The sequence below is a fragment of the Pelecanus crispus genome, chromosome 12 (genome assembly GCF_030463565.1).
Source record: "Pelecanus crispus isolate bPelCri1 chromosome 12, bPelCri1.pri, whole genome shotgun sequence".
NCBI classification, from domain to species: domain Eukaryota; kingdom Metazoa; phylum Chordata; class Aves; order Pelecaniformes; family Pelecanidae; genus Pelecanus; species Pelecanus crispus.
The window spans coordinates 16,536,839-16,554,439 of record NC_134654.1 but is presented as its reverse complement, the minus strand read 5'-3'; the positions used below and the strand labels follow the sequence as shown (position 1 = coordinate 16,554,439).

Below are 17,601 nucleotides of genomic sequence, written 5' to 3'. Positions count from 1 at the left end.
TCCTTCCTCAGGTGGAACTGGGTTTAAGTACAAATTAATAATTCTGGATAGCACCAAATTCCCCTGGTTTGCAGACCTGTCAGGATGAAAGGATCTGGGGACAAGAGTACTCACTGTATAATGTCAGCACTCGCTTATTGGTACAACAAGGATAAAGGACAGATTATAAGTCCCACCTGGCAGGGATCAGAAAAGCCATATCCTGGTGTTTAGGTGCTTGCCAGGCAGAAAGAGTCATGGCCTTGAGTGCTTGTTGGCAGGGAGAGAAATTAAGCTGCTGCTTCTGAGAGCTGGGTGAGCAGGCTAACCACTAAACTAGATAAAGCTGTATATACATTACTGTGAAAACCTCCAGTGTTTAATTGTGACTGATATTCTCTGTATAGAATAGTTTAAATCAACCTGCAGTAACTGTTTCCTTGCTACAGAATTCAGCAGGATGATAAAACAGTCCTCAGTCTCTATTATGTTTCCCTGAGAGGATGTTATATGGTAAGCATGCATGTGTGAGTACTAGGGATAAGTGAACTGATTCATGGTCTGGTAGGAGAAACAGAAGGACCTTTTTATCCTTCTCCTGATTCATATAAAAACTTGAGCTCCTTCTATATCACTAGCTGTAGAATTATAGGGTGTGCTTAAGGACACAGAAGAAAGATTAAGGGCTGGTTTGTCATTAATTTTTGACAGCCTGAGCTGCAAGGATCCCCTTGATACATGGCTACCCAAGAGCACCTCTTTGGAAGCCGGTCATGCCTCCTGCTCTGCTCAGGTCTGATCTAATATTAGCCCTGTGCGGTGTCAGAGCTGTAACATCACTGCTGCAAGTGTGGAGGTGCAACAGCACAGCTTTCCTAATACCAATGGGAACAACTGATTTTCAGTCACAGTGGGCTTTTAAGTATCTGAGAATCCTCTGAATGGGAGCACCAAGCCTGTTCCATTTCGTATCGGTTTGGTAGTGGCTTTCTTGTACTCAGTGGGTAAGGATTGCAACTGGGTGAGTTTTCTATAGAGATATTAGCCAGTCTTGATTTGCTTGTGCTTTCACTGTGTTTTACATGGTAGTATTGCTGCAAATTGCACACATGATGAAAAGGGGTCCTTTTGTCCTTAAGGAAAAAGAATCAGAACCCCTTTTCCTTCCTTCTTTCCTTCCATGCAAAGGAGAACAGCTTCAGCACAGGGAATGCAGAGTACAGTAATCTGGGAAGCCCGTTGTTTGTGTGAGCGCCTCGTCCCTGATTGCATAAAGGGGAACATACACAGGGTCTCTTTCCTCTGCTATACTGTAGAGGAAAGAAGTGTCCTTTCTTGGCTTTTGGGGGCTTAAATGTTTGCTTATTGTGGAGCTTCAGAGCATGCTTCAAGACATGCGTGTGTAACTCGGTACAGCTGTATGTTGTTCAGAAGCAGACCACAGGAGCAGAGCTGTTTCCTGCACAAACCAGGTGCTTCAGTAGGTTTTTCTGCTAACCAGCACATGCATTTGGAGCCTTGGAAAGGTGCTGTATTTTATTTTCCTATCAATTTAATCCTCTCTTTTTGAAAGTGTTTTTATTTAGACATCTCAGCTAAATATGAACTCATCACTGTATTTCTGTCATCCCCAATGCATGTCTCCAGTGAGACCCTGTAGCACTGCAGTCCTATATTTTACTTTCACATGGTCATTTTTTCAAGTTAACAGAACCTAAAAATTATGTTTTCTGAAGCCTTTTACAGCTCATCACAACTTGCAGGGGGTGCACAATCAAGAACAACTGCTGTAGTTAAGGGAGTAAACAATTAATGAAAGGAGATGTTCCCTTGGTCACCTGTGAGGAAAGCCAATGTAGCTTTTAGATTCACTTCCTACATCTTTTCCAATGCCAGAAAGATACATGATTACGACCCAGACTCATGCAGCTCACTGCACTGGATTTGACTTGGTCTGCTGTGCAGTAAATGGGCATATTTTTGGCAGGGTTGCTAGTTCCTGGCCAATAATTTTACTTGAGACTTCCAGTATTTAGTTGTGTATAGTAAGCTTTTACCCATCCTGGTTGAAAAGGAGGCTGGAAGATGTGATGCAAATGCACTCTGAAAGCTTATAATGCAGACAATGCAGAAGTCACACTGAAATAAATCAAAAGGAAAAATAAGGATCTCCCAATTTTCAAGTTGGAACAACCTTGTTATTCTCTTTTGAACCCAAAGTTCCTCCTTGGCTAAGCAGTGATGCTGGCCTGAGGTTTTACTACATTTTCTGATGCACTGGGCAGTCAGTTATGCAAGAGCCCTGTGCTTGCTGGAGCCCACACCAGCTGGTCAAGGTAGCCCCAGTGACACAAGACTGCCTGGCTCATGGTGGGCAAGAATTGGCTCTGTCTACTCAGGTGAGGCACCTGTTCTTTTTCAGAAACACAGCAAAAGCCTTTGGGACCTGGAGGGGTCACAGAGACCCTGACCTAGAAGACCACTCCTAATGTGCCGTGGACAGTAGGCCAGGCGAGGAGATAGACAAGGTCACCCCTGTAATCTGTTTAGCACAGTCTGTGGCCAGATGGCCCCATGGGGTCTGATTTAAGCAGGATCTCTGTGGTCAGCAGTCACATGTGATGGAGAACAAGACAGATGAAGCAGGGAAGGATATGACAAAGGCTTAGCATGAGGAACAGGGAGATAAAGAAAGAAGAGGCAGTTATTTTGTCAGAGGGTGAAATTATGGGTAGGCTGTCACATTATTAGGATAAGGCGAGTGGAACTCAGCTCTCCTTAGCCCAACAGTATGATTTAAGCTAAGGAAGATCTGTAGGGCATAGAAAACTCTATTATTCCCTGCATTGATTTGGACTACATCTTGTCTGTGTCTGGCAGTGCAAAGCTGACAGGTCATCCTAAGTACCACTGAATTCTTTCCAGTTGCTTTTTTTTGTACATTTGCATGTTCAGGATAGACAGTGATCCCAGAACTATGGTATTAAACCAGAAAAAACACACTGTGGTGGCCCTTACTGTGTCTTTATTCTGATAAGTATGAGAGGTGCCGGCTGGCTTCTGTTTGATTTTTTTTTTTAAGAAATAAAATGATAATGTTTCAGTGACATCCCTTGGGTGCCCCTTCTTATCATTGTAATCTCTGTTAATCTGCACCCCATGCTGTGGTAAAATACCAAGATGCCTGATCTGCCTGCAAACATTTCCTTCAGTGGTGTAGCCCACAGCCGTATCTAATACCCACCAATTTCTGCAATTAGACTTTCCTCAAATTGAGATGCTTTGTGTGCTTGCTGGCTGCCCTGTGCAGCTCTGGCCCCAAAAATTCCTCATTTTGGGTCTGGAGCCGTGTCTCCCCTTGCATTCAAAGATGATTGTATTTGATTGACAGGATAGACAGAGTGATGCAGAGCAGTCTGCCATGTGCTCAGCAAACACTTTGCAGTGGTTTTGGCAGCTCATGCCCTTTGTCTCGGTCTGTTAATATGTGTAAAATAGCTCCAGAAAAATCACTCCAGCAGAAATGAACAGCATCAAAGACAGGTAGGCAGGGGGATATTTTTGCCCCCATAAAAAGGACTTTCTTTCTCCACAGAGATCTCTCTGAGAATAATGTTTGTGCTGAGGAATTTGGATGTGGGGACTCTTCTCTATGTGCAGGTTTTTCCCAAGGAAATTTGTGACAAGGATGAGGTCAGAATCTCAGAATGTATCATGCAAAAGGCTGTCCATGACAGTCCCTGTCTGCCCTTCCCAGGTTGATGTAATCTGTACTCAGTAACAATGTTTCCAAGAGGTGGATAACACCATTTTAATTCAGCTCTAATAATTCTGTTAAATCAGAGCTGGGGTTGTAATTGCTGTTTGTGACTGAGTTTGTTCCATATGTGTGTTATGCAGGTTGCCATTGTAATGAAATGTTCCCTTTTTGAGCTGTATGCCCTGAAGAATATGCCTTTATTGTGTGGCAGGCAAACACTGATCTGCTCTTTGCCTCTGCTGTGCCTTATAACCAAAGCAAAGGAAAAAAAATTCATGTTTCACGTTGTTTCAATTTCTTCTGGAAATTTTAAGTTGTGTGTTAGTCTTCATTTGCTTTAGTAACACACAGCCTTGCTGGACTCCTGTTCATTTCTTGTAATGAAAAAGCCTGTGAGCCTATATGCGTCTGAGGGTTTACATATATTACAGCACATGGATATGACTGTAAGCAAGAACAGGGTTTGCGAGAGGAGGAAAAGCCTCTTCCAGGGAGTCAGACACAGTGCTCTGAAGCAGTATTTTAATTTTTATCCTAACTGTGAGTAATAGACCTTAGAGATACAAAATCTCTAGAAAAATACTGTAATAAAAGATAGCATGGTCCATCCCATGAGATTAGGTAGGTGGGTGGTTGTTTTGCTTTGGAAGTAGTGTGTGCTGTGAGACTCCATCATAATCAAATCTGGCTCCTGTACAGTGCTTTTCATTCACAGACTGCCCTGTGATTTGCAGGCAGAGTAACTCCCTTTGCAAACAGGGACGCAGAGGCCCATGGAGGGGACAGCAGCTCTGCTGGTCTGCTCAGTGGCTGGTCGAATGATTACACTGGTTGTGATCTTATGCAGCTACCAGCAAGCACCAGAAAGAGTTAACTTGTGATAGCTGCCTAGGACACCTGGATATGGAAAACTGGCAGACGACGGCTAATTCCACCCAAAGCAGGAGCTGTAAAAGAGGGAAAGTGCATGCTAGGAGCCCAAGGGTATGAGTATGCTGGGCTGTGCTGCCTTGCCTTGCTCGCAACACTAATTTGCTGCTCTTGCTCTATCTGACTTCTTTTAGGTCTCAGGTGCTGCCTCTGGGTCCTGGGTTTCAGCTCCCTGATGGCTGCAGCCCATGAAATGTCTTGTGTGTGCTCCCAGGGAAATACAACACCAAAAGGCAGCTTTGTTCTGATGTCATCTCACATGGGGGAGGAGGGAAAGCAATGTGAATAATGCCAGTAGGCAGCAGGTACAAGATAGCCATCAAACTGTCCCCACCTCATTTACACAGCAGATCTAGCTCAGAGATCTCCATTTTATTGTGTACTTGGGGTTCTGCAACAGCTCGGTGCCTCCACCCTGGCCTTGCAGGGTAACCCTGAAAGGGGACATGCACCACACCGGGGCTGGTGCAGCCTCCAGCACCAGGAAGGGCTCAGGGGAACCTTGCAGGGTTTGAAAGAGAGGTCCTTTCTGTCTGAAATGGCAGGGTTTTTTTGGTTGGGTGTTGATTGGCAATAAAAATCCCCGAAGTCTGAAATGAAATTAAAATCAGTCCATTTACACTTGGTTTTTGTACATTTAGGAATTAGGCCATTTTTAGCTCTCTCACCATAGGGCAGAGGAAAACACCCAGCTTCAGCCTACAAGTGAACACCTTGGATAAGTTCCAGGGGCTCACTCTTAGCCCACAGGATAGGCATCTCCAGCAGCAGCTCAGCTCGTGGCTGAATCCCCTTTTGGCAGGGCCAATCTCTCTCCACCAGCTGTGGAAGGACTCCCAACAGCTAGGTGAGAGCACATACAGCTGAAGGTAGGAAGGAGGAAAATGGGCCCAACAGAGAATGAAACAGGCATGTTTTCTGGTCTGTCATAACCCTGTCTGCACTTCCATTGCTCTGCAGCCTTGCCTACTTATACTTGAGCTTCTTTAGCTCTGCTGTAGCTACTGGGCACATGAATTTTGGTAAGCTACAAGGGAGCATTCACTTCCAGTATGAAACGTCTCAGTCAAGAAGTGGTTATGAAAAAGTCTATTTGAATAGCAGCACCTGAGCTTGGCCTACCAGCAGCCCCCAAAGCACTTCTAAAAGTAAAAGCCATGTACCAGAATTTTTATACTGCAAAGCCAAAAGAAATGATCACAAGTGAGCAGAAATAAAAAAAAAAAAATATAAAACAAATGTAGCATCCCATAATGTATCCGTAAAAAGGGAAAACTCATGCTACTTGAAGTCTACAAATTCAAGTTTCTCATGAGAAATCATAACTCCTGTTCAAGTGTTAATGGATTTTTATCACAGGAATGTTTTAGTTTAGTTACTATGTACTATAAGAAGGTGCAGAGCAAGATTCAGAGAGCAAATGGCTGATGAACAATCTTCAATCTGCCAGTAAATGTTTGCTTTTTTTTTTTTTATATACTTCCCCTTCCTCATCTCTGTCTTAAACAGATTCTCCAAAGGGACATATAAAAGACAGCTGATTTCAGCTACAGGTAATAACATGTATTTGTGTATTTCTTTTATCCTTCTTTAAAATGGTAGATTTATGGCACTGATAGAATGTCAGTCACCAGAGTAGCTGGCCCTGAAAGCATAAAAATGGATGGTATATGAGCAAAAATAGGCTTCCTGGAAAGAAAAAATGCAGGACATTTTAGAAAAATGATAGAGAAAAAGGAAGTGAATTGGGCATTGCAGCCACAAACCACCTCTGCAGGCTTCTCAGGACAGGAACAAACATCTCATGAAGCAAGAATAGCTTCCAGGGACTCAGAGGCAAAGGTCTGCCACCCTTTTCCAGGAACACAGCATCCAGAGCTTGCAAGAGCTAGGTAGGAAAAGAGAAAAACAGCCCATGATTTTTCCTGTGGAAGCAGAAAATCTTTCTTTTTTCTGGAAACTCTCTTCTCAGCCAATTTATGGGTGGATGCCTCCACATTTGAAGGTTTTTGCTACCACCTTGCATTACTATAACTGTAAGAAGAAAACTGTCTTGCTGCTAACACTCCCAAACCTGTAGAAACACTTTATATGTGTTTTGAGAAGTTTACAGGGAGCACTTGACTGACCTTGACCAGAAAATATATGTGAGGGAAGGGAGTGGGATGCTTTTTCTATTAGATAGGAATAAACATTTGTCAGAAGTCTCAGCATCTTCTGCCTGCCATATGTGAGCCTCCTCTGAGGATCTTCAACATGCTGATATGATGGCAAAGTCTGTGCTAGGGTCTCCTGGCCAGAGAGTTGCTGGTGTCCTCCTTGAATGGGGAGTGAGGTTTGCAGCCTGCTCAGATCCACTGCAGGGCAGAACAGTGGGACATTTTGGGACAATTTAGACCTGGGGGCTAGACCTCAGCCCACTCATATGCAAGGTGGACTCTGATGACAGCAGTAAGGGCCTACAAAATCAGTAGTAGCTGCCAGGATACTGGGGTGATAGTGGCTGGCTAAAAAGGAAAGAGGAATACTTTGCAGACTGATGAGATTTCAAAGTCTCTGTTCCTATTAGTTTTCACAGTCTTGCCAGAGAGCCTGAAAGTGTATGAGAACAAACAGCATTTGGTCTCAGTGTTTGAAAAATAGTAAAGGGCTGTAGCATCTGTCAGAGGCAATGTGAACCAGCCAGAACATAGCCCCAGGCTGCATTTCCACCTGGATCCCTGATGCCCATTTGGCCCTCCCTGTAGCTTCCTGACTCAGCTCTCCTGCTCAAGTGCCATGCACTGGACCATCTGCCGTGCTGGACTTCCAGTCACCATGGCTCAGAATCATAGAATCATAGAATGCTTTGGGTTGGAAGGGACCTTTAGAGGTCATCTAGCCCAACCCCCCTGCTGTGAGCAGGGACAGCTTTAACTAGATCAGGTTGCTCAGAGCCCCGTCCAACCTGACCTTGAATGTTTCCAGTGATGCATCACGGGTTTGTGCAGAAAGGCATGGAGAAGTTGGAGGCTTAACAGTGAGGGAGCTGCATTCCCAGCCCCTGAGGCTACCTTACTTCCCTCCCCATGCACCTGTTTTATCTTTGCTTCATTCTAAAATAAAAGGAATAGAAAAATTAACAACATGAAAAAGGGAGGAGGTGATAAAGAGTATCTGAAAAATTATCTATGTCTTCATTTCAGGTAACAAGGAGGCAGAAGGCCTTTTTCTTTATTAGTATAATAAAATATTAAAAAGCTGGGTGTCTCCTGAACCTACTCTGTTGTCATGGTCTGAGAAAGTTCCTAGGAAGTGTTCTGCAGAAGACTATTGCACTTGAGAAACTATCCAGGAATGCCATTCAAGAACTAGAGCAAATCAAAGCTAAAAGACAAGGTTTGCAATGATACTGTTAATGAGAACTTGGATTCAGCCTGGAGAAGAGTGATATTTGCACCTTTGCTTTTGTGCTGAGACAAAATCTCTACTAACAGGACATAAATGCTGTTAGGGGTCTGGCTGGAATCAGGAAGAGTCAAAGCCACATGTCTTCTGATTTCCTTTAGCTCCTTAGTCTTGAAGGTTTGAGCAAGACCATTTCCTTGGGAGTGCTGCTGCTAGCAAACCTGAATCTGACCTAGTGATGATCAAATCTCCCAGAGACTGGGGTGTTTGGTTTGGCATGTTAGCGGTTCCCCTATCAGAATCTGTTCATTCCTTGGCAGTTATCAAAATATGCAGTTGTTCTTCTTTGTAAATCTTTGCCAATAAAGCAATAAGACTTTGATGCTGCTATAGCTGTTATGTTCTGTCATACCCTCTGCTTGCCATTAATCATGTAACCATGTGGTAGGACCTTGGTACTCATATATAAGCATGACAGCAGGGCTGTATAGCATATATGTGTGTGTGTGTACACACACACACACACACACACACACACACTCTGAATAAGGTTTATTGTTTTCTTTTCCTTGGCAGGTCACTACGGAAAGGATATTTATCGAAGTGGAGGGCCAGATCTCCATAATTTCATCTCCTCCGGGTTTGTCACATTAGGAAGAGGACACACGAAGGGTACAGTGGAAACAATTTTTTGCTAAATAAAAGAGTGTTTTAAATAAAAAAGCTATAACTCAGAAGCTGGGTTCTAAGTGCTATGAGATAACAGTATTGGACTGCAATCAGTAGATTTAGTCTAGCAAATATTGCTGCAGGTAAAATACTGTACTCCTGGCAGAACCTTTTAAATCCTAGCAAGGGAGACAGTGGGAGAGTGTAGAGTTGGACAGCCAGACTCCAGACTCCACTCTGACTTTGAAGTTCAACAATTTATACTGCTTTGTGTTTTCCTGGGTGCATGGTTGCAAACCACCATTGTGCTGCTGTACTTATAAAGGAAAGGGGAAGGAGTGTAATGCTGTCCAAGGGCAGGCAGTTAACACTTCAAGAGAGCATTTCTGGATTTCTTTTGTTTGACTTCTGGGCTTTTTTTTCTTTTGGGGGAGGGGGGGGGTGTATTATGAATATTTTATAAAACTATTTCTTTTTAGGTCCTAAAACATATATTTTATGTGTTCATATAATCTGTGATATAATGTACAAACATGAAAACACAAAAATATGCATATACTACTCTGTGTATGTTCTGTGTATATGTACTGTATATAAAATATATGTTGAGATATAGTTGTAGTTATACTAGATAAGTAACCATATATCCCAGGAGTTGTGGTGACACAAAGCTGTGAGATCTGACTCAAAGTAGCTGGTCACCAGAACCCCAGATGAATGTTCATTTTATGACGTTGTTGCATATTTGGTGAGTTTTTATAGTGTATAGTGAGACTGTGTTTGGAGCATCTTTCTGTTCACACCTACACCCTGACCAAGTCACACTGGTGTACTGGCAGTGGGTTGCGACACTGGGAGTGCAAGCATGTGCCATGCCAGTACTCGTCTGGTTTTGTGTCCTGCTGACTTCTGAGACTGTTGTACATTTATATAGACACAATGTATGTGGAGATACCTATATAGACACAATGTACTGTATGTGGAGATGTGTCCATGTGCTCACCTGGTTGAATGCAACTGTGTTGTTTCTGTGGATGACCGTGACTCACAAATTATTAAAAGACCTTTATTTTTTCGTACATTTCCTGCACTTTTTCAAATTCTCCACAAGTGTCATCCAAAGCAGTGTTGGTCCTGTAGAACTGTCAGAGAAGAAACAAATATATGTATATTGTCTGTGTATGTCTGTGTGTGCTTAAATAAAGTTTACTGAGGCTGAGGCAGCACCCGTGGGACTTGTAATACAATACCCTGCAATTCCAGCCTGGCACTGCATCGGTGGAAGGAAAGCAGAGAAAACCACCATGAACTTTCATGTGGGCTGGGAACAGAAATGGTTCAACGAAGGACTCATGGATGGCATCTCACACAACGTCTCCCTTTCTCCTCCCCATCCAAAAGGAGTTTTACAGTCATGTCATATTACATCAGGCCTGACAGTATATTTAGGTTGAGATAGCAAGTGTACCCCCGTAGGGACATGGTCTACAGAGTGGTGTGTCCTCACAGCCTTCATCAAGCACATGGATAACCCCAGGCAAGGCCGTAAAATCTGCCTCTTTGTCTCAGTCATTTGAATTATCTTCAAATGGTTTTCTATACAATATACTTTTCCCAGTTCCTTCCCAGATAAGAATAAAACCTGCTTTCCTTCTTTAAATGAAAAGTCTCAGGGGCTCTGTTCTTCTGTAGATGGGCCAGTGGTTTTCACACCTTTTCCACTGGCTTTGCTGGAAGCCCCACAGAGCACATTTCATATCTTTGGAAAGGTGGGAGAATGGGCAATGGGAGTCCGGACTGTTTATATACCATCTCTTCCAACAGCCATCAGATAGGATGGTGCTTTCCAAAGTGAGTAAAAGCCTTTTATTATCTGAAGAAATTAAACTATATCTTGTCTGTTTATGGAGACAAAAGAATGGATTGGCCTTTGAATTTACTTTTCAGCTACCTGTAAATTCAGAGTTTATTTGAACAGTACCATAATGTTAACTTCTGAGTTCTTAAAGGTAAATTCACATGCCCACTCATGGCTGGTGCAAGTGACTAACATCTCCACACATTCTGCAGGCAAACTGCCTTGTTTGCTTGTGCAAATGTATAGATTTATCTTTGTCTGTGATATAATTTTATTGCCTATTTGTGCTGTGAAATCAGGGACTTTGGATGTAACAAATGACTTAGGGGGTCTATCATTAGAACTGTGCCCTATATAATTTGATTATTTCTGGAAATATTACACAATAGATTTCCTGTGTTCAGTTTGAACTGAAAACCCAGTTATACTTGTAGACAGGAGAGGTGAGTGCTCCAGCAAGAGTCCCGAGCTTTAGCTGAGCAACTTCATGCTCAGATTTTGTCCTATTTCAGTTCCAGTGCATGTGTTAAAATCTCCACCTCAACTACCATTAGCCAAATAACCTCGCCCTGCCTTGTTGTTACACTACCATGGAAGAGGGTTCTGCTTTTAGACTCAACAAAGCCAATGAAGTTTATATCAATATTTCTTTGCACTGAGGGACACATTTTTGGTGTTTTCTCAACTGTCTTCTGTGCTGTGGCAGAACTCCAAGTGCTGAGTAATATTTAAGAGCTAATCTATTTTGGGCAGAAGACAAAGATGTGAGGCATGCCAAACTACCATGGATACCATATCAGCATATTCACATGTCTGACATCCACAAGCTCCTGCAAGATTGTGTTTTATGTATGATTCTTATATGACACTCCATTGGGCAATGCATCACTGCCTCACATTTAAGTCTATAAAATCACTACATAGTGTGTTCTTCAAACCATGGTAAAAGACTTCACTGTCAGTCTGTCATGATGATCTAAGAATGAATCCAAAGGCTTTATGCCATAGAAAGACTTCATGGTGAGACACACAGCAGGACTAATCTCATCTAACATTACATAGCTAGAAGTTAGACATTTTATTCTGAGGTAGTAGCCTTCAATTCTATGTAGAGGCACCTGGGAGATACCAGCACCTCTAAATGAGTGTTCACTGGATGGGCACTAGGCACCTCTTCCCCTCCTCTAGCAATAGGGGAGCCATGGGCGGCTAGGTCTTTTAACCATTAGAGGAAGGCAGATGAATCCCAGCCTGCACTTGCTTGTATAGGAGTAGCTACTATTGCTGTAGTTGCTATGAGGGTTCAGTGCTCCAGTAAAACAAGTAGGAGCACTGAAGACAGGAGCTATCACATCCTTCTGTGCACTAACCTAATTTAAAAGGAGCTTCTTTAACCTATTTTGTCTCCAAGCATCTTGCTACTCTCAGATGTCCTAGGTTGAGACTACCCTAACATGGATCGTACTCACTGTCCTGCCAGAGCTCTGCAGAGCTCTTCTCAGTCACACAGGCTGGTGTAGAAACTTACACAGCTGCAACAGAACATGGAGCAAGCGCCCATGTGGATATTCAACCACAGTGAGTGAACAAGTCTTGAAGAGCAGTAAATTCACTCCAGATTAATTACTCCAGATCATCATTGTTGAGTTTTCAGGTTAAAAATGTGATTTTTATTTTGTTTTTTCACTACCAGCCTCAGACCTTGAAAATACTTTCTGAGTGGAATTGGGCTTATTGTATTTCACCAGTCTGTGACAGCAGTAGAAATTCTGTAGAGCAGATGATAAGCTCACTTCATCACTAAACAACTTCTTTGTTTTCCTGGTAACTCTGCAACAGTATTAAAAATAGAGAGTTTTTTTTCTGGAAAAGCATAATTTTCCAGTTCAACTGAGTGCTAGGGGTCAGGGAACAGTGAGGCAGGAGGAATATGGGATTTCAGACCCCTCTACTGCACAGTCATCTCGTAGGGAAAAATAAGACTTCCCCTACAATTTGCTAGTTTCTTGTAAGTTTATGCCAGATCCTTGAGGAGGTGCAGAGGTAGGGCTGCAACTTGAAACGCATGTGTGGAAAACTCAAGAGGAGTCAAGTGTCCTCACAGCCTGCCCAATAACACTTTCAGAAATGGAACCTCTCACTTTTGGTTCAAGGCTGCAAATCTTTGCTGTTCCTGAATTTACTGGGAGATGTGCTCTGAGTTAGGGCATCTGCAGGAGCCTTTTTTCTTCAAGTATCCTACTAAAATTTGCACCTAGGATATTCTCCAGCAGTGCCAGTAGGAAGGAAAAAAAATGAACCATGTAGCCAAGTCAGTGTGATGTAGCTGTTAAAGCCTGACTACATTGCTGCTGGCATCTCTGGAGCTGCACCAGCATCCTGCATTGTGGGCAATGTGACAATGATGATGGTGTAGACAAGCCAGCCTGGTGACTGACCAATAAAAGGTACCCACAGTCACATTTTATCTTGTGATATTTGGTGCAGATATGGCAAGATTTGCAGCCTGAATGCGGGATTTACCTGCCTGGGCCTCTGTTCTCACTGTCCTGCAGCATGGTTGTACCTCATGCATCCACAAAGTGGCTCAAGGCAGTCTTTTAATGGTACAGCCCTTCATGTGAGGTATAGCTGTCCAGCCTGAGGTGGTTTTGGTTGAGCACATGTGCATGGTGTGTGGGAACATGGTATATGTCCTTTAGCAGGACTTTACACCCAACTAGACATCACACTCCCCAGATACAGTCTCACCCTTTGCCATCTCCTGGTAAATATCCCATCCTGTTATCTGAAATGATGCACAACATCCACATACAGGCAGAGAGTGAGAGGTCAGCTGTTGCTGGCTTTTTGCTTCTTCACAGTTGACAATATCTCCCTCAAATAAGCTTTTTTAATGCATTTTCAAAAGGAGCAAATTGTTCTTGATCTAGTCCCACCTTAGAAAATGACCACCTTTCTCTCCCAGGCCATATCTATGTGCATGAGTTGTTTTGAGGACAGACAGACCATATATCACATGGTGCCAGAGCAGTGGAAGATGGTTACCACAACAAGGGTTCAAGGTTTGGAAGCTGCAGGGTTTTGTGAGAGTGAAAGGAGACAAAGTAATGTCAGGATGGAAGGGAGAGCTGACAGGCTTGAGGTAACAGCTGAGTCTCATGGCTCCTCCCCACTTGCTTCTCTGTCAGTGGGCTCAGACAAGCTGAGGGAGCTACCTTATCACTGACCTTGTGCTTCCAGTCCATGGCCAGACCTTCACCTTGTTGGGTAGTGCCCTGTAGGCTCCTGGAGATTCAGACCACTCTGTGGAGTGCACTGTGCTCTAACAGTCACCCCATGGGCCAGTACTGGGAGATGGAGGGCCTGATGTAAATAGGGTGACTCAGGCTTATTGCAAGACAAGTTTCAAGAGTAAAGCAACAGCTTGCTTTATCTGACAATTTAACATTTGTGTTTGTTTATAACAGAACCTCCTACAGACATGAAAGAGGACAAATGCGGCTCTAGATCATACTTAACAACCAAGATCTTCCTAGGCTGCTTCAGTGTATCAGCCAGCTGAGGTAGGCGGCAGCTCCGCTTTCCTGTCTTTTCTCCCCTGGGAGCTCCAGAGCTTTCCCAGCACCATGTCTCTGCTGCTCCCACTGGAAGGTGATGCATTCCCTCTGTACGGAGAAAGGAAGCACAGAGTAAATGACTCATGACTAAGTCTATGTTTGCCCAAGACAGCATTGCCAAGCTCATGTTTGTGTGACTCTTAGAAAAGCTTGTCAATGATGATAGGGCTGTGGGACATCCTGTGTCAATATGAGGATCAGGTCATTTCCTTCCTGAAATGTCTTGATGTACCCATCCATTTTGTTCGCTCATTTGCACATTCTTTCTACCTTCATTGGTTTTTCTGGAAGCTGAAGAATATCTGTGACAGGCTCTGTATTTTATAAATGACATATCTGTATGTAAACTAATCTTTATGCAGACACCTCAGTGGATTTATAATATTCAGCATGCTGCAAGCTCTGCATACAGACTAAACGTGATACAACATGTGGTAAGACAGGATCAGGTATTCATACTGGCTGACACCACTTCCTCCTCTTGTACACACATGGTACACATTCCCCTCTTACACACACCACTGTTCCTTTTGGAGACCCTGAACTGAGCCCTTTTTACAAGCATCAACTCAGGAACCAGCAGTTTTACTGGTGCATTAGCATGTAAATATGATTCAGAGATGAATAGGAGGAGAGAGATTTATCAATTTAATCATCATTAGCAGTTTGAGGATTCTGATTCCTCTCTCCAACACTGTCCTGGTTCCCTGCTGTCATGGCTGGTTCCCTGTCACTTGTCTGGCTGCCTTGTGTTCCATTTTCTTTCCCAAAGTGGTGGTTCATACCCTTAATTTGTTATTTTGGGGTCTTGGATTACATCTGTCACAGCCAGCATTGGTCAAATGCAGCTACAAAACATGCAGTGAATCAGCTCCAAGATGGAATTTACCGCCTCCCCCCATCATTAGTAATCCACACTTGCAGTAGACTCATTAACGCAGGGAAAGAGAGAAGTTTAAGGGTCATTTTTTTCATACCTGCCTCTGTAACATGCCATGAATGGATTGTGCAAAAATTGAAGGTTAGGTATGTTGAGTCCTTTTTCTCATTAAACACTTGTTAGACATTTCGTATCAATGGAGAGATGTCATGCCAGAGCCTGCTGCATCCCAATGAATCATTTTATGTTCATCCTAGATAATATCTAATGATTTTGATGGTGTCTTGTAGTCTGTGTGCTAAGGATCACTTGCATTCTGATTCCAGTTTATTTTCAACTGTTGCATATTCTGACACTTAATTGTATTGACTTGAAAATAGGATTGTTGGGATGTGGGAACTGCTTCATGGCTTTGCAGAAAGATTCCATTATGCAATAGGGCATTTCAATCTGTTCTGAATTATTTAATCGACTTCAGACACGACTGTCCATTTCTCAGCAGAGTCTGGACAGCTCTTTTTTTTATATCCCTCTGAATAGCTGAGTGGGAGGAGAGTAGGAGGTCATGGAAACCATACTGATGCCTGCAGTAGTTGTGCAGCATGCCACTGCTGTAGACAAGGAATGGAGTGAACATGAACAAAACCACATCAGTCCCTGGGTTCACCTGCAAAATACATTGAAATAACTAAGGTGATGGGTTCATGCCTTTCTGTCTTCAGACAAACTGGCCACAAACCTGGCATAAAGCACAACCTGGAGGGACTGTTTCAGAATGTGGCTTTCTGAGCTAGTGTGTCCCACACTATGAGCAATGAGCAGAAGGAGGATTGGCAGCTAATCTGAGAGCCTTCCTCAGGTTTATTAACGAAACAGCAGAAAAATTACCACAAGCAGGGCACAGAGCACATATGTCACTGCTAAGCTAGGAGATTCAGCTTCCTGTGGCAAGAAGCCCACAGTTGCTCTGTAGTCAGCTATTAAATGGAGACTGCTTCCTGCAACAAGAAAGCAAGCTTCCCCTGTGGGCAGCCTCACTGGTGCATGTGAAGAGACACTTCTTGTCAGTTGGAGATCATATTGTTCACCACCTCAGCTGATCAATGGTATTTTTAACTTGACCTGATCAAACATGCTTCCTGGAGGACACAGACAGGACTGAGGTGGGAAGAGAAGATGCCAGCTAGGGTGTGTTGCCTCTTCTTTCTCACTGAGGGACAGCTAAACACAGAATCTTGTGTATCTGAGCCAGGTAAAGACCACCTTCTGTCTTTCTGCATGTGCACATTCAGGCTGGGATTAGCAATGTGTTTTGGCAACTAATATTGAAACAGTCAATATTGGAGCTAAACTTGCACCTGGGCTTTGCAAAAGGTCATGGGACATGACCTCTGGCTTTGACTTCAGCATGTGGTCCTTTTTACAGACTCAGGCATGCACAGGATTTTGGGACTAGCCTTCACCACTGTCACTGCTGAGGACCTTATGTTTGCATGTCAATATAAAACACAGAAGTTATCACTCAACTCATTCTTCTGTGGTCAGTGAATTATTTTGCTGCCCACTTTCTTGTCCTACAAATTCCATTGCAGCCAGCACTCTGCTGAGTTCCCATGGATGGTTTTCAATAATCTAGAATCCATACTCTAGTATGGATTTCTCATCCTTCTGCTGTGTATTAACTGTATATCACAATAAATTACAACAGCTGAGAAGAGAAGAAAAAAGCCCTGCCTATTATTGGATGCCCTTTCACAGAGAGTCTGTCAAATCTCCATGATGTTTTGGCAGATACCTTTGAAAATTGAGCTGAAGGCTGGTGAAAAGCTGGCAGTTACAGCCCAACTATCTATGAAAGAGGGAGCTTCAGCTTCATGCCACAAACTTCTTTTTGAAGAATGTCTTTTTCTATATTTATTATCAAAAACTGATGTATAAAAAACCTTATGATTTCCTGCTACAGTGTCACTAAGCATCTCAGGCTGGTTATCTCCCCAAACAGGGATTTTAACTGAAATCAATCACCCTTAGTGTTGGCATGATGTTTCTTTAGGAGGTCAGCATTCAGTCTTAACTGTGTTTGCAGATTGTAAATAAGAAATTCAAATATTATAAAAAAATTGGAGATTCCTGGGTGCAGATAAGGGACTTTGCAGAGGGATCTGTAATTCTGAGGCATCTGTGATCTCTCCAGAACAACTGAATCCCATGGTCAGAGTTCAGCAGATGAAGAGCTTGGGCACACCCAAAAATCTACTGTTATAGAAAAACCAGTATGTTATATACAGTTTATCTTCTAAAGTTCCTTGGGAGGAACATTGGCTCATCATCAGAGAAATATCTTTGGAGACACAGGCCCCAGGTTTGCTTTCCAGATTTACTTCCTAGATATGGTACTCCCTCATAGGGAAATTATTTGGTCTTAGGAGCTTCAGTTTATCCTTTTCAGCCTGTATAAAACTAATTATATAAAATAAAATTGCAGGCAGTTTATACAACAAATGCCACAAAAGTAATT

General features: G+C 43.0%; 1 protein-coding gene across 1 annotated transcript in view; it reads left to right on the top strand.

Annotated features, from left to right (window-relative positions):
* SHISA6 (shisa family member 6) overlaps nt 1-17,601 on the top strand; it is a 280,377-nt gene that overhangs the window by 50,928 nt on the left and 211,848 nt on the right. The window contains exon 3 of the mRNA XM_075720227.1: nt 8,633-8,728. Within this exon, the coding sequence (XP_075576342.1) occupies nt 8,633-8,728 (96 nt within the window). The remainder of the gene's footprint in view (nt 1-8,632; nt 8,729-17,601) is intronic.